The sequence below is a fragment of the Charadrius vociferus genome, unplaced genomic scaffold, assembly GCF_000708025.1.
Source record: "Charadrius vociferus isolate BGI_N301 unplaced genomic scaffold, ASM70802v2 scaffold78, whole genome shotgun sequence".
NCBI lineage: Eukaryota > Metazoa > Chordata > Aves > Charadriiformes > Charadriidae > Charadrius > Charadrius vociferus.
In genome coordinates, this window is record NW_009649927.1 from 61,986 (window position 1) to 79,858 (window position 17,873).

A 17,873-nucleotide genomic window follows, 5' to 3' on the forward strand; every position below is an offset into this window, starting at 1 on the left:
TTCAGCGGACTCAGGCTGAGGCATTCCTTTTCAGCTGCAGGTATATATGTATATTTTGCTGGTGAACTGCATGCTTTTCCTTAGGAGTGCCAAGTTCAGGTGGCGGATCTTCTGGTCTTTTTCGAGGCAATTGGTGGGCTTGTTATACAGGTGCAGTGAAAACTATTTTTGTGTGCTTAAATATGTGTGGTAACAGGACCAGGGGACCTCAGTGATCTGTTATGATCTTTGATCATGAGCATAGTGTGAGTGTGCTGTACAAAAATGCCAGCCTGAATCACCATGTACATGTAATACAGATGGAAAAAAAAGGTTTTATCAGTTCAGTGCGATATAGACACTCAGTTGTTTATACAAGAATAACCAGTGATGTGTCATGACTGCTTAGATGTCTGCAGGGTTTTATTTTTCCCCCCCTTATTTCATAAAGTCTGTGCTCATATCAACAATTGCTGTGGTCCCTAAGGACAGTAGTATAAGCCACTCAAAATTACAGCTTTCTAGAAATAGCTTGTTATGAGCTTCCTACATCTGCTTTCTGCTTTTTTTTTTCCTCTGTATGTTTTCTTTTGTCATCACAGCTTAAAGTTCTTTGGTTAGTTTTTATCTGTATCAGCTGTGTTAAGTACGTATTTTACATCAGCTGCCTTTTTTTTGGAGGGATGGCTACAGTGGCTGAAAGCCATAGTGTGTAAACACTAAATCAGATCGTGAAAGTTATCTCAGGTCACCATCGCTCCAAATCATTCAAGATTAAGCATAAATCCAAAAACGACTTTCACCTAGTGTTGAGATAAAATCTGTATACCATATAAGTTAATAAATGGCGAAGCATTTGATTACATCTCTTATGTTACTAGGACATGGATCATTGACTCAGGATACTCCTTCAGAGGTGTATTTGGAAGATTAGATTTTGATTTAAGGGTGGATGTGGTTTTAAAGAGACCAGTGTAACTAGGATTGATATAAGGAATTCTGCTTAAATCATCAGGTAGTTCAGGTACTTTGCATGCACTGATAATAAGATAACCCTTAATTACAGGACAGCATACTTACCACGAAATAGCTGTATACCAGTTCACTCCTTGCTATTTCAATCCTGTGGCTAAATAAATTTCCAGTTGAAAAATTCCCTTAAGCTCTCAGTCTTTGTTTTAGTACAACTTTCCTAGAAGCTGAGAATCTTTTTGTCTCGAATATTTCCTCTTGTAGCCTACTACAAGGTCCAGGGCAATTTCTCTGGTTGGTGTTTCTGCTTCTTCATAAAGTGGTTGATGAGGCAGTGTGGTACAGGTTTGACTGTATCTAACTTGCAGACATAGGCAAATCCATTCTTCCCCATAAGTAAGAAGTTTGTTGCCCCACGAATTGCAGTATTTCAAGGGTTTTTTTCTCCCTATAGTTTGTAACAGATAGGTTGTTCTTACTCCCTTCCACTTTATTAAAATCCTTCACTGAATTCTTGCTGTTATGTGGAAAATGATTCTGGAGATAGGCCATGCCTACCTCTTTGTTGTGTTTGTGAAGCAAAAATTGCTCAGTGAGTCCACGGTGATGGCTCTCAACTGTCACTGACTTGTAAGCACCAATACAGAAAAAGTACTGTGTTAATAATGCTGCCATAGCACAGGAGGGTTTGGCCAATGTGAATAACAAAGGGCAGTGTTGAAACCTCTTACTGGCAACACTTTTTCTGGAAACTATGGGTGGTGAGCCCTCGTTCTTGCTGGACTTCCTGACTTTAAGCTTTGACCTTCTGCTTTTCACCACTCCTGCTTCTGTTGTAAAACTTCTACCACCAGTTATCATTTATGGTTCAACTTAGTTCCAAGTTTCTATTTACAGGGAATGATTTTAGATGCTATTTTGACTTCTCTTTATAAGAAGACCGTTTCTTTTTCTCTTTTAGCACTGTACTTGTGAGAAATGGGGAGTTAACTAACTGTAACCCTTATGTAATCAAAATATAAGAATAGCACTGCCCATAAAAGTGAATTGGAAACACGCACTGCCCCCCAGTCTTTCAAATTTAGCATCAAGCTTATATTTACAAACATTAGGGGAGATGATAAAATTTGGTATTTTTGACATGGAATCAAAGAGATAATACTGTTTATTTGCTTTTTCTTGTTTGCTCTTGAAATATTTCAAGTTAATAGAAGCTTTAAGGTCTGAAGACTTAAAAGCTAACAAATTCTGTGGGGATAGTATTTAAAGCACCATGTAGGTGAAGTAGTGACTTCTATAGTCTATCGGTCTAGGGGGTTTTGTTGATTGTTGTTACTTGTTTATTTGTTTCCTTTTTTAAACTTTTTCTCTGCTATGCCAACAAGCTGTGTTTAACTTTTCATAGGTTTGAATCAGTCTTATACTTTTTGTAATGGACTTCTTAGTAGTATATCAGTGAGGACCTTTGTATGTGTTCAGTCAGTTATGGTTCTTCTGCTCTTTTACGGTCTTCATACCTCTGTTTCCTGGACTTCAGCAGCAGCTCTCTCCCTACCTCTGTATGGTCCATTCCATTTCTTTTCCTCTCTGGGATTGGAATGATAACTTGGTCTTTAATTTCTTGGGCCAGAGAACGGAATCATAATGCTAAATGGGTAGTAATAAAACTAATTATGTAAAGCCATCATGTCAGCTATTGCTTCCCTGGTCGTGTGGATGTAGTGCTGTGTGCAGAAAGTTCATGAAAGTTCTGCCCTGTGGAGGGCCCAATGGAGAAGCTGCACAAATGATCATGAGGAAATGCGAGATGCAATAATAGAACGTACATGTAACTCTTGGAGTTCCTAAAGCTATTTTCTCTCTTTTTTTCCCAGATTCATCATTTATGCACTTCCACGAATCGGATTGTGACACAGGAGGGTCTTCATCTTGTGAATCTGTGCTTTCTCTCAACACAGAAAAAATTTTGGTATGCTATCAAGAATATAATGTACATAACAATTTTTAATAGATTGTTGAAGTCACAGATCACTTTAGGTGCATAACCGGTTAGAATGAAGTTCAGGCAAATAACTACAAATAGAATCTATTAATCAGTAGGCATAGGTTCCCAAAAGGCTTAAGTATAATGAACTCGAGTTGCTCATGAAAGTACGACTTCCCAGTAGTCTGTCATGAGTCTCTGGGGCTGTCACCAGTTTCAACTAATTGACACTGATGTTTCCACTGAAGGCTAACCTTCACCTGGATTAGTCTACCAATTATTTTTTTTATTTTTAGGGGTGTGGAGGCTATGGCTGAAAAAGGGAAAGGTGTGTTAGGTTTTACCCAGATTAACTACCTGAGGAGGTTTACCACAAAACGCATGTGAGAGTAGGAGTGATAACTTGCAATTGCTCCAGAAATAACATTGTGCATAGATGATAGCTAGAAGCTTCAGACCACGTTTCATTAAAGGTAATACAGACATAGTATGTGGAGCATATTCTAATGAAAGAAGAGTGTCTCTTGGTAGAGAGACTTAAAGAGGATTATTTTGGAATTTGGGTTTTCTTGCAGTGCTACTTTTAACCTGTTGATCTTGAACAAATAAAATCTTCAGTCTACTTCAGAACACAGGTTTGATGTTACTTCCTCAGTCCAGTAGAGTCACAGGTATCGAAAATCTTCAAATAATTCCCATGTGAATATACAAAGAAGCCTTGGCAAATTTGTAGGAATTATTTGCTATGGTGGAGCGTGGAAGCAATATTCTAATTTGAAGCAACTTCTCCAAAGGTGGCATTTGGAAATAAAAGTACTCTGCTGCAAATCCACCAATTCATGTAACTTGAATATTCTCCCTAGACATTACTTCATCAGATACAGGTCAGATCTTCTGTCTAGTCCAGTCTAGTGGTACCGGCAATTCTTTCTAAGGCAGTGAAATGTATATTAGTTTGTTAGAAATTTCCCTCTTTCAAAAAAAAAAAAAATTGTTTTGAAGACAGCAAGAATTCAACCTATTGGGAGCTGGTGCTGTGATGAACATTCTTCTCTCATTTCTTGAAGGCAGAATGACGCACAATTTTTGCATGTAAAGCTGCAGGATATTTAACTTAAGACTGGATTCAGAATTTGTTGAAGAAGTATGAATCCTCTTCCTCCCCCACCCCAAGAACCAAACACTACTCTGTTATTCTATGGCAACAAAACAGACGAGGTAGACGAAGGTGGGGGAAGCTGTGTGGTACTTCTCTTGCCGAGTGTTACATGCAGCTCTGTAATTCATAGGATAGTAATGTAAAGCCAGATTCTTTTGGTTCTTATTCTCCAGTACCCAGCATGGATATCTATCTTTTGTCCTCAGACAAAGAAGCGTAGGCCTTTTTTTGTAAATCTACCAAGGAAGAGGTGGTACTTTAGTAAAAGAGATTTTTTTTTTTTTAACGTTAAGACGACTACAGAAGAATAATGTTTTGCAGAGTTAGATATTGAAGATCACTTTCTGAAGTAGGTTTTCTGGAAATTGCCTGAAGGCTGTTGATGGTATAAAAAGGTTGTGTTTGGAGGTGTGTGATTTCTAAATATATATGGTCTGCAGTGTAGACTTAGTTTTCTAATTGGTATACCTGTTGAACCCTGCTCATTCTTGTGCTGTTCTTAATGACTTTTTTCTATGAGTAAAAGAATTTTTCCATTCTGTTACTGTAGGTGCAGCAGTAGGTGGAGTAATAATTCTCAGAATGTTGTAGTGCAATGTAGAGCTCATGCATGATCTCTAATTTCAGTAAAAACAAGGCTTGTAAAATCCAATTTGCTAATCATTCATACCCTCCAAAATACTCAAATTTTTGGAGTAGACCAAACTTCCTTCTCTTTCCCAAGATTATTAGATAAACAGGGCAGAAACTGTGCAATGGGATTTGGCCAGTTACTTTTGCGCTTTGTAGATCATTAAAATGTCTGTGTCATGGACACCAGTAACAAGGCTACTTTTGATTGAACAAGCCAAAAAATGTGGAAGGGAGGATGACAAAGTGCAGTCCTCTCAGTAGAGGACACGATGAGTTAAATATGTTCTCTGAAGTTTAAGGTGTTCAACTGTCTTCTCTGAAGTTAAAGATGTACATATGTGCTGTTTAGCTGAAGAAGAGAACTGAACGGTGAGAGAAGTTATTTTTTCCCCCTTCTTGCTTCCTAAAACTAGGAAGGCCTATTAATAACATGAGCATTTTGTATTTTTCTAACATAAAATGCTCTGGTAGGCTTACAGCTGTCTATGGAAAATACTTGTGAAAATTAACAGAGTAGAGTATTTCTATATTTCTGAGGGGTTGTCTTTGGCAGTATTTTTTTCTGTAGGCACATTATTTGGGGAACAGAAATCTTAGATGGGGCTACAGTTGGCTGAACAAAGTCTGTAACTGATAGGCAGTTACTGTTAAAATACTTTTTACTTCAGTATGGCACTGTTAAATTAAATTTGTCTTTATTGCTGGAGTGATAGTCTTTCGAGTGTTTCATTTTCAGTGTTTTACTCTTCTGTAGTACCCTTCCCTTTTGCAGGAGACAAAGGAATAATTAATGGGGTAAAGAGTATAAACTTTCTTATGAAGTAACATTCCGAAGCTTCATGTTAAGCAGATGTAAGATAGAAACATCAGCGCCACTGGTAAAATGCTGACAATGTCCTTTCTTCTGAACGGTTTGGTTAGCCGACATTAGAGAAGGTAACAGCAGCACTCGACTGAAGAGCAATTTTTCTCCCTGTGGAAGACTATGAATGAATTTGTTTTCAGTTACTTTAAAGCAATCGCATTAGCCTTAACTTTTTGATTTAAGGCATTCTCTTAAGGATTTAAGACATGAGTTTTCTATTGAATTCTTTACTGTTGTTTGCTGAACACTTAAAAAACATGATGTTTTACAGAGTCAAGCGAAGTTACTTGCAGAGCAAAAACGATTTCCATTTGCTACTGATAATGACAACACAAATGAAGAATTGGGTAAGATGTCTGATATAAGGTTTGTGCAGGTGAATTACGTGCTAATTATTAGCACTGAATGTTTTGAAATTAAACTGATGATTCCTTAGTGATACACTAATTTTAAAGTGATCCTAATAAGCCTGAAAATCCAGTGAGTTTTCCCTGGTCTTGCATATATGTATCTCTCTTCCTGAAAATCTTTTCTGCTTTGCTCACTAGAATTCTTCACAATGTCAGCTTAAGCAGGTGTTCAAAGAGCATTTTGATTAAATCCTGTTAAACAATCTTAGGTGCTTCCTGCTTCCCTTTTTCTGTCATTATTGATGACTAAGTGGAATACGCTTTCTATCAAGCATAGATCTTGTATCTGTCTTCCCCTCCTCACACACTCTTCCCATCAACGCTTACAGTCAGCAGGAGGGCTTTCTGGATTATGTTCTTATACAGGCTGCTACTTGTTTTTTCAAAGCACACTCAGCACAGAAAATGGAAGCATTTCAAATAAAGCAACGGGCAATACTTTCCTCAAAGGACTTGAGGAAGGAGTTACTTGCACTGCTTCTCCAAACTCGCATCCTCTATAGGAAGCAGAGGTGTTATGAGGCAGCAAAGAGATTGTTGAGGATGTATGTTGAGGAAGGCAAAACACTGTCTTTTTTATAAGAGCAAAAGGAGGCTTTCCTCATAAGTTGTCTAATGAAATTAAACCAATGGAGTAGTTTTTTGTTGACATAATTTCTGCCTTCACAGATGTATCCACGGAAGTTTTGGGACTTAAACGTTTTTCATGTTCCTAGCATACCTAACTATGTTCACGGAATCCTGCAGGGAATAATGAACTTCCATCCAGTAGAACATGTTTGAGGCTTTTAGTATGTGCTCTGTAGACTTGGAAGACTATGCCAGAAGGTTCCTATCTTCACGGCTGGCCTGTAGGCTGGCACCTACCTACTCACTTTATTTCAAGTATGTCATGGTGTGAAGAGCCTGGGTCCTTCTTGTGTGTGCGTTCTACTTTTAACTGTCTGAGGAAAAGCAGTGTGAAATGTCTGGGTCATTGTGAAGCAACGAAGGTACCCCAATACTTGGGGTAGTGGACCATTGTTAACCCTTAGATTTTTTGTAATAAATATATTGTATTTTTGAATATTTAAAGATTAAAAGAATAATTGAAGAGATAAAATTTAAAAAGCTGGTACTTTATCAGCTAGTAGCTGCCAATCACTTGCCGTAATTTTACAGACATAGCCTATGAGGTCCTGTGTTTTGGCAAGAGTCTGATAGACCAAATAAACTCATTCAGCAAGACAATGAGCCTTCCTTATCTTGCTTGCTCCCCTTTTTACTTAATACTGGCATGGTTGAGTTGATTTTATTTTATTTTACAATTTTATTTTACGTCCCAGTCCCATGTGTTCTAGGATTGGAACCATAAAGATGATGCTAAGAACTGTGTAGTCTTGGAGGAGAAGGAAATGAGGAAAATTCAAGAGCTCTTCAACCTGTTCTTCACTCTGCCAATTTTCTTTCCTTTTTTGGCAATGCTATGTATCTGTACCAACTGCAGCTTTTTATGTATTGAGGAAAAAGCTTATATTGTACACAAATACTTCCTTCTGCATAATACAAATGCTCCAAGAATGAGGCAAGCTCTGGATTAAATACATTTCTTATTTCTCCTTCACTTAACTTTTTTCTGCCTTTAATGAACAGTGCTTAGCGACACTGCCCAAACAGTGTGGCTCTGCCTGCACGAAAGTCTGTGTTCTATTAAAAATACCTTTGTTCTAACTGGCTTATTTGTCTCTTCTCATCTTTGAGTAAATAATTAAGCCAATAGGCACCCCTTCCATTCTGTTTGGATGACTCCTAAAACTCATTGGAAGTATGGGGAAAGGTGAACCCCTGCTCCTAGTTCCACTGCCAGCCGTTTGTGCGAACTCTCTGGGGAAAAGTTGTACTTTAACTTTCATAGCTCTGGTCTGCAAGATACTTGGGGTTTGTGGGCGGTGTAGACAGAGCTTAGTCCAGAGTTAAGAACTGTGAGAGATTAAAACATGTGAAATGAAACAGTCTTGAGATATTTAGCTGTCAGAGCTGAACTTCAGTCATGCAAGCACAACCACAGCTTTCCAGTCTTGTGACTTGACTGTATTTTTATATCTTGTGGAGATTACAGGAACATGTTTCTAAAACAGTGGTCTGTTTCTTTTTCAAACACACTTGGCTTCTGCTACAAAGTGGGGGGATATGCAAGAACTTCAAAACTTTTCATAACTTTAACATGGGTAAAGATTCTGTAGTTTTTCAATCTCATTTTTATAAACAATGGAATCATTTAATGGTAGTTTTTCTAGTTAATGCAAATGAAGGAAAAACTTATTGTGAGCTAGCAAAGTTTAGCAAAATGTGTACAAACAAGTACAAACAGCTGCTCTGTAATGGGTTTACCAAAAAAGTTAGCCAGTGTTAGCCAGGCTCACTTATAATTGAGAAAGCACGTAGGGCTGCTAAATGGCATTATGGTACCTTTCCTGGTTGTAAGTACTTTAGAAGCAAACATGGACCCTTTCCTGAACAACTTGCAAAAAGGAAAGAAAAAATACAAACACACAAAGCACAAACCCAATTCTGATGAGCACAGTATGAATTGAATAATTAACAAATGCTAGGTAACGTTTGAGGGAAGTCATCTCGGTGGCGGTTCAGAAATTTTACTACTTAAGTCTTTGTCGCAACATAGGAACTTATATTAAATACAACTAAAGTGTAAAATGTATTAAAAAGAAAAATCAAATGTTTTTTGCTGCTTTATTTACATTTGCAATTTTTTGTTAGCAATTGCTTATGTGTTGATTGGCAACGGCTTGTATGATGAGGCCATACGACACTTTTCAACAATGCTGCAGGTAAGTTTTCTGTTCGGACTCCTAAAAAATCACTTTATGAAATTATCCATTACAACATATGGTTTTACTAAAACAAAGATTCAGTTAACGATTTTAAAATGAGAGTAATTATTCTATTATCTGTTCATTTTTTTTCCATCCAAACATAAGTATAGTCTTAAAATCAGGTGATTCGGTATCCTGCTATTTGTTGAACATTTTTCCCATCTGTAGGAATAAAATTTTTATGGCCCTTTGACAAAAAAAAAAGCATCTTCAGAAACCTGACTTGTGAAAAATTGAAAATCCTTTAATTGCCCTCTTAATGTGTTGGCTGCGATGTTTTAATGTGGATTTTTTTGAGTGACAGCTAACACGTTGCCAGTAGCATCAGAAAAAAAACAGACAGAGACCACTTATTGCTAGTGACAAGTACCATGTTGCTTTCACAATGATAAATGATTTTGGATGCTGGGTTTATCCTTCTACAGTGGTAAGCATTTGATGAGTTTATTATATGAGTAAAACGTAACTAATACTTCAAGATTATTTTTTTTCTGACCAAGGTAAAGAGTTCAGAATCTCAGTTCTATGAAGTAGAAGGTAGCCACTTTTAAAACAAAACCAACCCCAACGTAAAAGCTTCACTAAAGCTGATTTCAAAATATAGTATTTTTATGGCTAAGAACCTGGACCTGCTTTTTGATCTAAACTGGTTGTAGTACACATATGCAAACTGAAAGTAATACTGTAAATACTAGCATGTATCTTTAACTCAAATGTCATATGGCTCATACTTAAATTGAGTGAAAATGTGGCAATTTAATAGAATTATTCCAGGGAATTTATCAGAGGACCGGGATGTTTGTTTGGGTTTTTTTTTGGGGGGTGGGGGGGGTGGGGGAAGGGGTTTAGATGTTTAGTGATCTCTGCCTTCAATTTGTTTTTAAAGTAAGGAATGATTTTTATTTTTTTACCCTAATGAGGAATCCTGCTTCAAAAACCACTGGACTTATATAATGTTTCTTGCCTTCTCTTTATTAAGAAGGAAACTTAATGTAGGTGAAGACAGACAAGATCCAGCAACTATGGAAAGATATGAGAAGTGTGTATATAATAGAACACCTTTACAATGCACAAATCTCATTAAAGTAAGGAATGATTTTTATTTTTTTACCCTAATGAGGAATCCTGCTTCAAAAACCACTGGACTTATATAATGTTTCTTGCCTTCTCTTTATTAAGAAGGAAACTTAATGTAGGTGAAGACAGACAAGATCCAGCAACTATGGAAAGATATGAGAAGTGTGTATATAATAGAACACCTTTACAATGCACAAATCTCAGTTGAAATTCATATAGTGCTTATTGTATGCCTGAAAGGTTGTAGAGTGGTTATGATTGTTCTCTCTGTCTTCCATAAGGCAATTTAGAATACATATATAGTGAGTATTAAAACATTTAACAGGACAAACCAGCCTTGCTTGGCCACTGTATTAAAATTAGGGAAGTTACCTGAAGTTGACGTTGGCAAGTTGGCAAGTGTGCACTTAGAATCAGCTCAAGTCTGGCAAGCTGCCAGCATTAGCGTGCCGCATATCTGTTGTTTTGTCAGTGGAAGAATTTATTTGTTAGCAGTTGTCCCAGTTAAATGGGACCAGGTTTATGCTATAAATTTTTGTAGCGGAGCTGTGTTGGTTGCAGGCGTGAAGATGTGTGATTCCTGACTGGTTTGCAGGGAAACTGACTGCATAGGCATTGTTGTGCCAAGACAACCGGTTTTGCTGTTGTAGTTCTACAAATTTGGATGGGAAACCATGGCTGGAGTAAATAAAAGAAACAAGAAGTAGATTCAGTATGTAAGATGCATCCCCTTAAGTGCCTGAGTTGGAAAGCCAAGGAGCTAAATCTAACCCAAGGAAGGTTCGTTTGAATTTTGCCTAACTATTTAGGCAGAATACCGCTGGGTTTAGTTGCTGCCTGAATACAGATTTCATCAGGATATCACAATTTTCTGATTCCTAATTTTAAATCTTAAATTTAAATTACTAACAAAACAAGCTTTGACTGGCTGAATTGTATTTTTTTTATTGTCACTTCATTGACATTAGACAAAAGAAGTCATAATTACCAAGAAGGTTAGAAGTAATGAAGTTTGGACAACAGACTATACTGATGTGTACGTAGCTTCTGATAGGTGGTCGCTGACACTATAACTGCATTCTGTTTAGCTCATTTTCCAGACAAATACCCCAGAACAATTCCAGTAAATTGAATTGGCAGTTGTGAGCATATGAAAGTGTAGACTGGAATCCAGTCAGTTTCTTTGCCTGATAACTGTGATTGTTCATTGCTTACTGCTGAAGATCAGCAAGAATTAAACACATACTGAAGACAGACACCTTTTTTAAAAAAAAATTTAAAACCCCCAAACAACTGATCATTGTATTAACTTTTAATCTTAACAGGAAGAACCAGAGCTGGTTAGTGCAATTTATGGACGAGGGATAGCGTATGGGAAAAAAGGACTACATGTGAGTAGAAAATTACTTAATATCTGACTGAATTATTTGAATCCAAACTATAAGAAGGCCTGTAACAGTAGGACCTAGACTGATTAGAACTTGATAGGTACATCCCAAAATCTTTGTGCTGTTCTACTATAATGATGTTTCCATCCCTTGGTAGGTGCTTCATAACATAAAGGGATCTAGTGGATCGTACTGCTCAAGCCATGAGTACATTTGCTTTGTGGGACTGTGGAAATAAAGGAACATGAAGCTAGGGTGCCAAAGGAGAACGTAGGCGCAATTTTGAGTGGCAGACAGTACAGCTGGGAGGCACAGCCACTTGAAGGAGTTCTCTAATAATATAATGGGCAGTGTCTTGCTTCTGAGAGGAAGGTTTAGGAAGTTCCACTGAATTTATTTCCACATCTAGTCTGTATCTGGAAATGAAAGTCTTATTGCAATTTGGAAACATTGTCAATTCTTGCAATCTAGTAGTCTTTATGTTGCTTCTTGATTGCCTATGCCTCTTCATATGTATACCACCTTGAATTTGTTAAAAAAAAAATCAAAGTTAAATTACTTACAGTTACAGTTGACTGCTCAAACAATTCCTTGAGCAAAAATAAGTTTAAAAGAGACTGTGGTCCTTGTAGTTTGATTTTATGGCCAGTTGAATCGTGATTGAATGGTTGCTGGAATTCTGCAAGAAAGGATAGTTGAATAACTACTTGAAAATTTCCGTTGTGCAGAATATTTAACTCTCTAGTGGTGCTGACAAGAGCTTGAAGTCCCTCAGATTTGCATGTTTTTAACACCAACATGAGTTTTTCTCAGTTTGGCTAGATATTGAGACAGCTTAACTTCACAAAAGTTTCTGTGAGCAGCTCTTTCAAGATACAAAGATTATTTTAAGCAGATACAAAACTTCTTTGCCTTGAAAGAGAAGAAAGAGATCCATGAAATCTAATAGAGAACTTGTTATGTAACTGGTTTGGATTTTATTTTTCTTTCCAATTAGATAACTGCTTCCAACCTACAATTTATTGAGGACAATATAAAAATTTAGATAGGCAAGATGCTGATGGCATCAACCCATTCACTAGTACTACTCAGATTAAGTCACAGACAATACTCATGAAAACACTGGTGGGTGATAGTGTGTGTGTGTGTTGGAGTTCACATGAGAACTTGAGCCAGCTTTGCTGCCAAGAAGGGTACCTATAGAGACGTAAACCTAATGTTTATTCACAGAGTTATGTTAATAAATTATTAGAGGTACAGCACCGAGCTAATGTGTACAAGCGGTTTATTTTTTTTTGTTTATAGCAGATATGGGGGGGGGGGTTCAGCTATTTGTAGAATACTACATCTTGATGTTACTTGCAAAGGTGTGAACGGCTTTTAATGTAAACTGATACACTTTCAGAAACTTAGTCAATCTAATTGTCCTTCAGTCTTCAGAGTATATTACTCTAAGTATGCACAGTTGTTTACCTTGTTTATTTTTCTCCTTTTCAGGATATGAAAAATGCTGAGCTTGCTCTGTTTGAGTTCAGTAGGGTGATTAGTCTAGAACCAGATCATCCTGAAGTATTTGAACAGCGAGCAGAAGTGAGCATTTTTTGTCTCTTAGCATTTTTGCAGAAGTTACAATTATACAGTGTTTCCAAGTATTTCTTCACTGATTTAATGACTAATGCTCTTATCTGTGTTTTTCTGTGAACATTCCTCCTTTCTTTTAAAATATATATATTTGTTCTCAAACAGTGTAATTTGTGGAATGTTTATTTTTAAAATGAAGCATACACCATATGGAGTTAATATAGCTAATAGAATAGCATATATTGTGTCTAAGTGTTTAGATTTTGATGTACTATGTAGCAAGATCATGTGTGTTCTGTTGGGTTTTTTTTAATATAATGAATCAAAATATCACTTTAACCTTACTGTTTGCACTTAGTGTCACCTTAGTAAATTTATTGTTATGACTAGTTTGTAAAATGCCAAACTTGTAAAGAATGAGTTTTTAAACAAATGTTTTGGCTTTGTATTGGTGCACCTAAGTTAAATATCATTCAGATACACAGACACTTTTCATTTTAAAAATCTTGTTTTGCCAATTAAATTACAGAAAATGGATTTCAAGAAGCAGCTTTGTAGACAAATCAAAAAGCATAAATAGTTATTAAAGTCAGCATACTGTATAGCTGCCATAATATGAAATCGTAATTCACAATTTTCATGTTTTAATGATTTTTTTAGTACATTTGTTAATACTCTTGATCTAAAAATGTGAAAGTCATTCAAATAATTGGAAAATAGACCATTGGGGGAATATTTTGTCAAAATAAAAAGGTTTAGGGGAATAATTACATTTTCAGTTGAATATGTTAAAGTAACTTGAAAGAATATTGCTTTGATTGACTTGTTTTTATTTGGAATACTAGGTTCTGCAAGTGTTATCGGTGATGTTCATGTACACTGATATTTTTTGTAGAAAAATGCTTTCTGATTTTCCCTCTGATAGGGGTTTAAAAGCAATAAGTACTGAAATTTATAGTAGAACTTTCCAGCCTGTTCTAGCAAATATAGTTACTCTAATACAGCTGAACATGAAAAAGAATGATCTTCATATTTCTAAAACAAAACTATTCAGCCTGTTTGCTCTAAACTATGTTTTTGTTTTCTACTCTTAGATATTGTCCCCACTAGGACGAATCAGTGAAGCACTATCTGATCTCACCAAAGCTATTGAGCTACAACCATCAGCACGGCTCTACAGGCACAGAGGTACCCTTTACTTCATATCTGAGGTTAGTAGATTTTGGGGATTCTATTTGGCTTTGTGTGGATGTTGTTGAGTGCTTTCTTGTTGTTTGTGCCAGTTGTTACTTTTGTTCAAAAACTTCTTTCCTACTTAAATTAAAAAACAAAACAACAACAAAAGCCCTGATTTTTCCTGTAGTTGACTTTTGGACAGTTCAGAGGTATCCTTCAAGTATTTCATCTGCATATCTACTTAATGCAGGGAATCAGAGGGCAAGTACTGTGCAGGCACATCTTGGATTGTTTTGTGTGTTTGAGGAGTAGGGTGTTGATAAAGAATTTCACTTGATTTATAATCTACAGCTGCATTTAAGAAGTATGGTTAAATGCCAGTCTAAAAAGGAAAACAGTTATGGTCCAGGCAGTAACTGCCCTGTATACTTGAAAACAAATGCATCACACAACAAACAAAAAAACCTACAAAAATGCTAATAACCTATTTTTCTATGTAATCTGTGTGTGTTGTTCTTATGCTTTAATATAAAAGAAGTAACTTCATCTTCAAAGATTGTGTGAATACTAAAATAGCTGATTTCCCACTTCATTCTTCTGATTTCACTCTGTTTCCAGCTATTTTTCCACTTACTTTACTACATTTCATATAGCACTTTCCTTAGAAGTTGTAAGTGTACTGTGCATTCCTTTATGCTTTGAAATGCTGACTGGCAGTTGACAATGGTTGCTGCGTAGCCCTGAGACAGAACTGTTGTTTATTTTTATGAAAATAAAAATATGTATTCATCTGTATTTGTATGGTTTTTCCTCTGTAGTCTAAAATCTACTTTATTGCAGGATTATGCAACAGCCCATGAAGATTTTCAGCACTCATTGGAACTGAACAAAAATCAGCCTATAGCTATGCTTTATAAAGGCTTAACCTTTTTTCACAGAGGACTTTTGAAGGTAAAGTTATGTTAAATAATAGTTCATGTAGAAAAATAGCCTCTGTTTGAAGTTACTTCTATAAAATAGTAGAAATATCAGAGGTGTTGATATACGTATTTTACCTCACATAAGGAGGACTTTTTAAGGCTTTTCATTCCCATGGATACCTTAGCTTCCAGTCATGTTCAGACTGCCTCTTAAAGGAAGGCTATGTTCATTGTCTGTTAGGTTTTACTAGGCCTGCTGAAAGCTGAGATTTGCGGTAAGAGTGGGAGAGCGTTAGTTTCTAAGTGAAAAGAGATTGTTGCTTTTGGTTCGTTGCTTTTGGGAATAATCTTCTTGGAGTTAAAACTTATCTAGAGGACATGAGCTTATCAGTAAAGATAGGTGATTGTCTTATATTTTTGTTCAATAGAGATTTTCCTGATTTTGTAGTGCTCAGAATATATTTGACAGTTTTTCTGAATAAGAGTCTCTAAATTGCCTGAAGATATTAATGATGCTTTCCTTACAGCATTTAATTTCTTGCACTATAGACTTCAAGATACTTTTCAAACATTCCTTCATAATATAAAGTAGTTGATTATTCCATCCTGTACTGCATTTGCCAATCTATATAGCCAGTCCAGTTTAAAAACCCGATGAGTTCTTAATCAAATCCTTTGAAGATTTGTTTGAACGTATGGATATAATTATTTTTAGCTCTTTTATTTGTATTACATTGTATTCCTTGCAGCAGTGGTACATGCTATTGTGTGAAGATGATCACTTACTCTATAATCCCTCAAGAGTGTTTGCTGACTGTGCAACTAACACAGAACGCAATAAAACAATGAAAGGCATAGTACAGATTTAAAGGAGCCTTTTGGACTGCAAAAATTAAGAGGCGTATTATGAACGAAGAATGAAAAGTGTAAGGAGAGACTGCTTTGCCATAGGGACCAGGCTGAGCTTTGAAAGCAAACTCTGAAGGGATTTAATCTCTGAGCTCTATTAAAATGCTAAAAGAATCACTCATCCCCATAGCATGTTAGACAAAGGAATTCCAGCTAAATCTGTCGTTATCATAAAGAATGTTGCAATATTTCATTTTTTATATGATGATGATTACTCTATAGATTTTGTAATAAATTAATGCCTTGTTTGTTCCTTAGAAAGGTTTTGACGAATAACTGTAAATCTATGGCTAGTAACTGCTGCGGATGCTATAATTAAACAAATTCAGTGACAAATTTTTCTTTTGGTGTCTTTCTGTAGAAAGCCATTGAATCGTTCAAAGAAGCTCTGAAGCAGAAAGCAGACTTCATAGATGCATATAAAAGTCTGGGACAAGCCTATAGGTAATTGCATTCAGAAATAGTTTTAAAGTCTGTTTTCTATCCAATTGTGTTCTTGAAAATGCAGTCCTTAAGTTTTACAGATTTGTTACAAAACTGTGCAGAATCATATGTGTATTTGGTAGCTCCTACAGTCAGTATGGCTATGTCAAGATATAAATAATTTCTAGGTTTGCTTTGTATTTTTAGTTCAGTCTCCAGTAGCTCTTTGGGTCTCCCAGACTCAAAGGTTGAGTAAACAGTGGTTTTCAGTAAGATGTGTTTTGGTATGCTAAATGATTCTTAAATGATGGAAATGTTTAATACAAACTGTTGATTAATATGCTCATTTGTTGCCATCTGAGAGTACAGTGCTACTTAAATTTATGAAAAACGCATTGCATAGCACATATCATTTTATAGAACTGCTACATACTATATGAATTAATCTCTCACCAAAGAGATTTACAGTTCTGAGAATTTAACTAATTTCCTGTTAGGGTATTTTTAATATATTAAAAATAGACATGTAGTTTCTTAACTATTAATCAAATAATTAAAAAAAAAAAAGCAATCTCTATTTAGTAAGGTAACTAGTCACTTTTTTCTTTTTTAATTTACACTAAAGATAAAATAATTTATAGTTGAATAAAAAGTATTGCTTTAAAGGTGGTCTGCAGATAATTACTAAGGAGAAAAGTACATACAGCTTGTATATAACAAGACAAGAACATAAAATAGTCAGCAACTGAATACCTCTGCCCATAGTAGTTCTTTTCCCAACCTGCTCGTTGGGAAAACAACCTGTGTCTTGTCAGCTTTTTATTTCCTGTTTTATATTTTTATTTTTGGAAAGCACTGATATACAGCATAAATGCTGCTGCAACATAAATGGCTTTTGTGTAGCAAGGGTTAAGTTGGGTAGGGGTGGTGTGCAAGCACTGCATGATCGTGTGCTTTTTCGGCAGGCTTTATGCTTCCTTCAGCGTACAGAATATGCAATATTCACTGAAGACAGTGTCAATTAAATATTTTTTTTTGTATATTTTTTGCTTTGTGGACTTGCGCCTTCTTTACCACAATACCTAAATTCTGAACTTGATGTAGAATCACTAATTTCCGTGTGAGTTTTTCTGTGGTACTTGTTATTGTGGTGTGTAAGTATTTTCAAGGTGCTAGATAATAGTCAGTAATTTAGCCTGGAAGATGGGTGGTTGCATTCTTACATTTCCAATAAATGCTTTAGCATTTTTGTTTTGTATTTGGATGTGGGACTGCCTCTCTAGTTGATCAGCTGTTCTACTCTGTGCCCAAGAAACCTTAATCTGAAGTTTTATTTTGAAGGAGAGAAGAAAGCAAGCCTTAAATGTCTCATTTTGAACTGCGTTGTTGTTTTATCAAGCAAAAGTCACTTAACCAGAATATTCTTAATTAGCTTAAATTTGTTGCTTTTACTCCATCCCTGCCTCCAAAAGTTCTCTGATCCTCAGGAAATAGTAGGGGAAGGAATGTACAGAAATCTACCTC

The 17,873-nt window shown here is 36.0% G+C and overlaps 1 protein-coding gene across 1 annotated transcript in view; it reads left to right on the plus strand.

The window, feature by feature from the left end:
• TTC13 (tetratricopeptide repeat domain 13) overlaps positions 1-17,873 on the plus strand; it is a 40,966-nt gene that overhangs the window by 1,067 nt on the left and 22,026 nt on the right. Inside the window, exons 2-9 of the mRNA XM_009891154.1 lie at positions 2,826-2,920; positions 5,864-5,939; positions 8,760-8,830; positions 11,278-11,343; positions 12,838-12,930; positions 14,016-14,132; positions 14,938-15,048; positions 16,288-16,370. Coding sequence (XP_009889456.1) covers positions 2,826-2,920; positions 5,864-5,939; positions 8,760-8,830; positions 11,278-11,343; positions 12,838-12,930; positions 14,016-14,132; positions 14,938-15,048; positions 16,288-16,370 — 712 coding nt within the window. The remainder of the gene's footprint in view (positions 1-2,825; positions 2,921-5,863; positions 5,940-8,759; positions 8,831-11,277; positions 11,344-12,837; positions 12,931-14,015; positions 14,133-14,937; positions 15,049-16,287; positions 16,371-17,873) is intronic.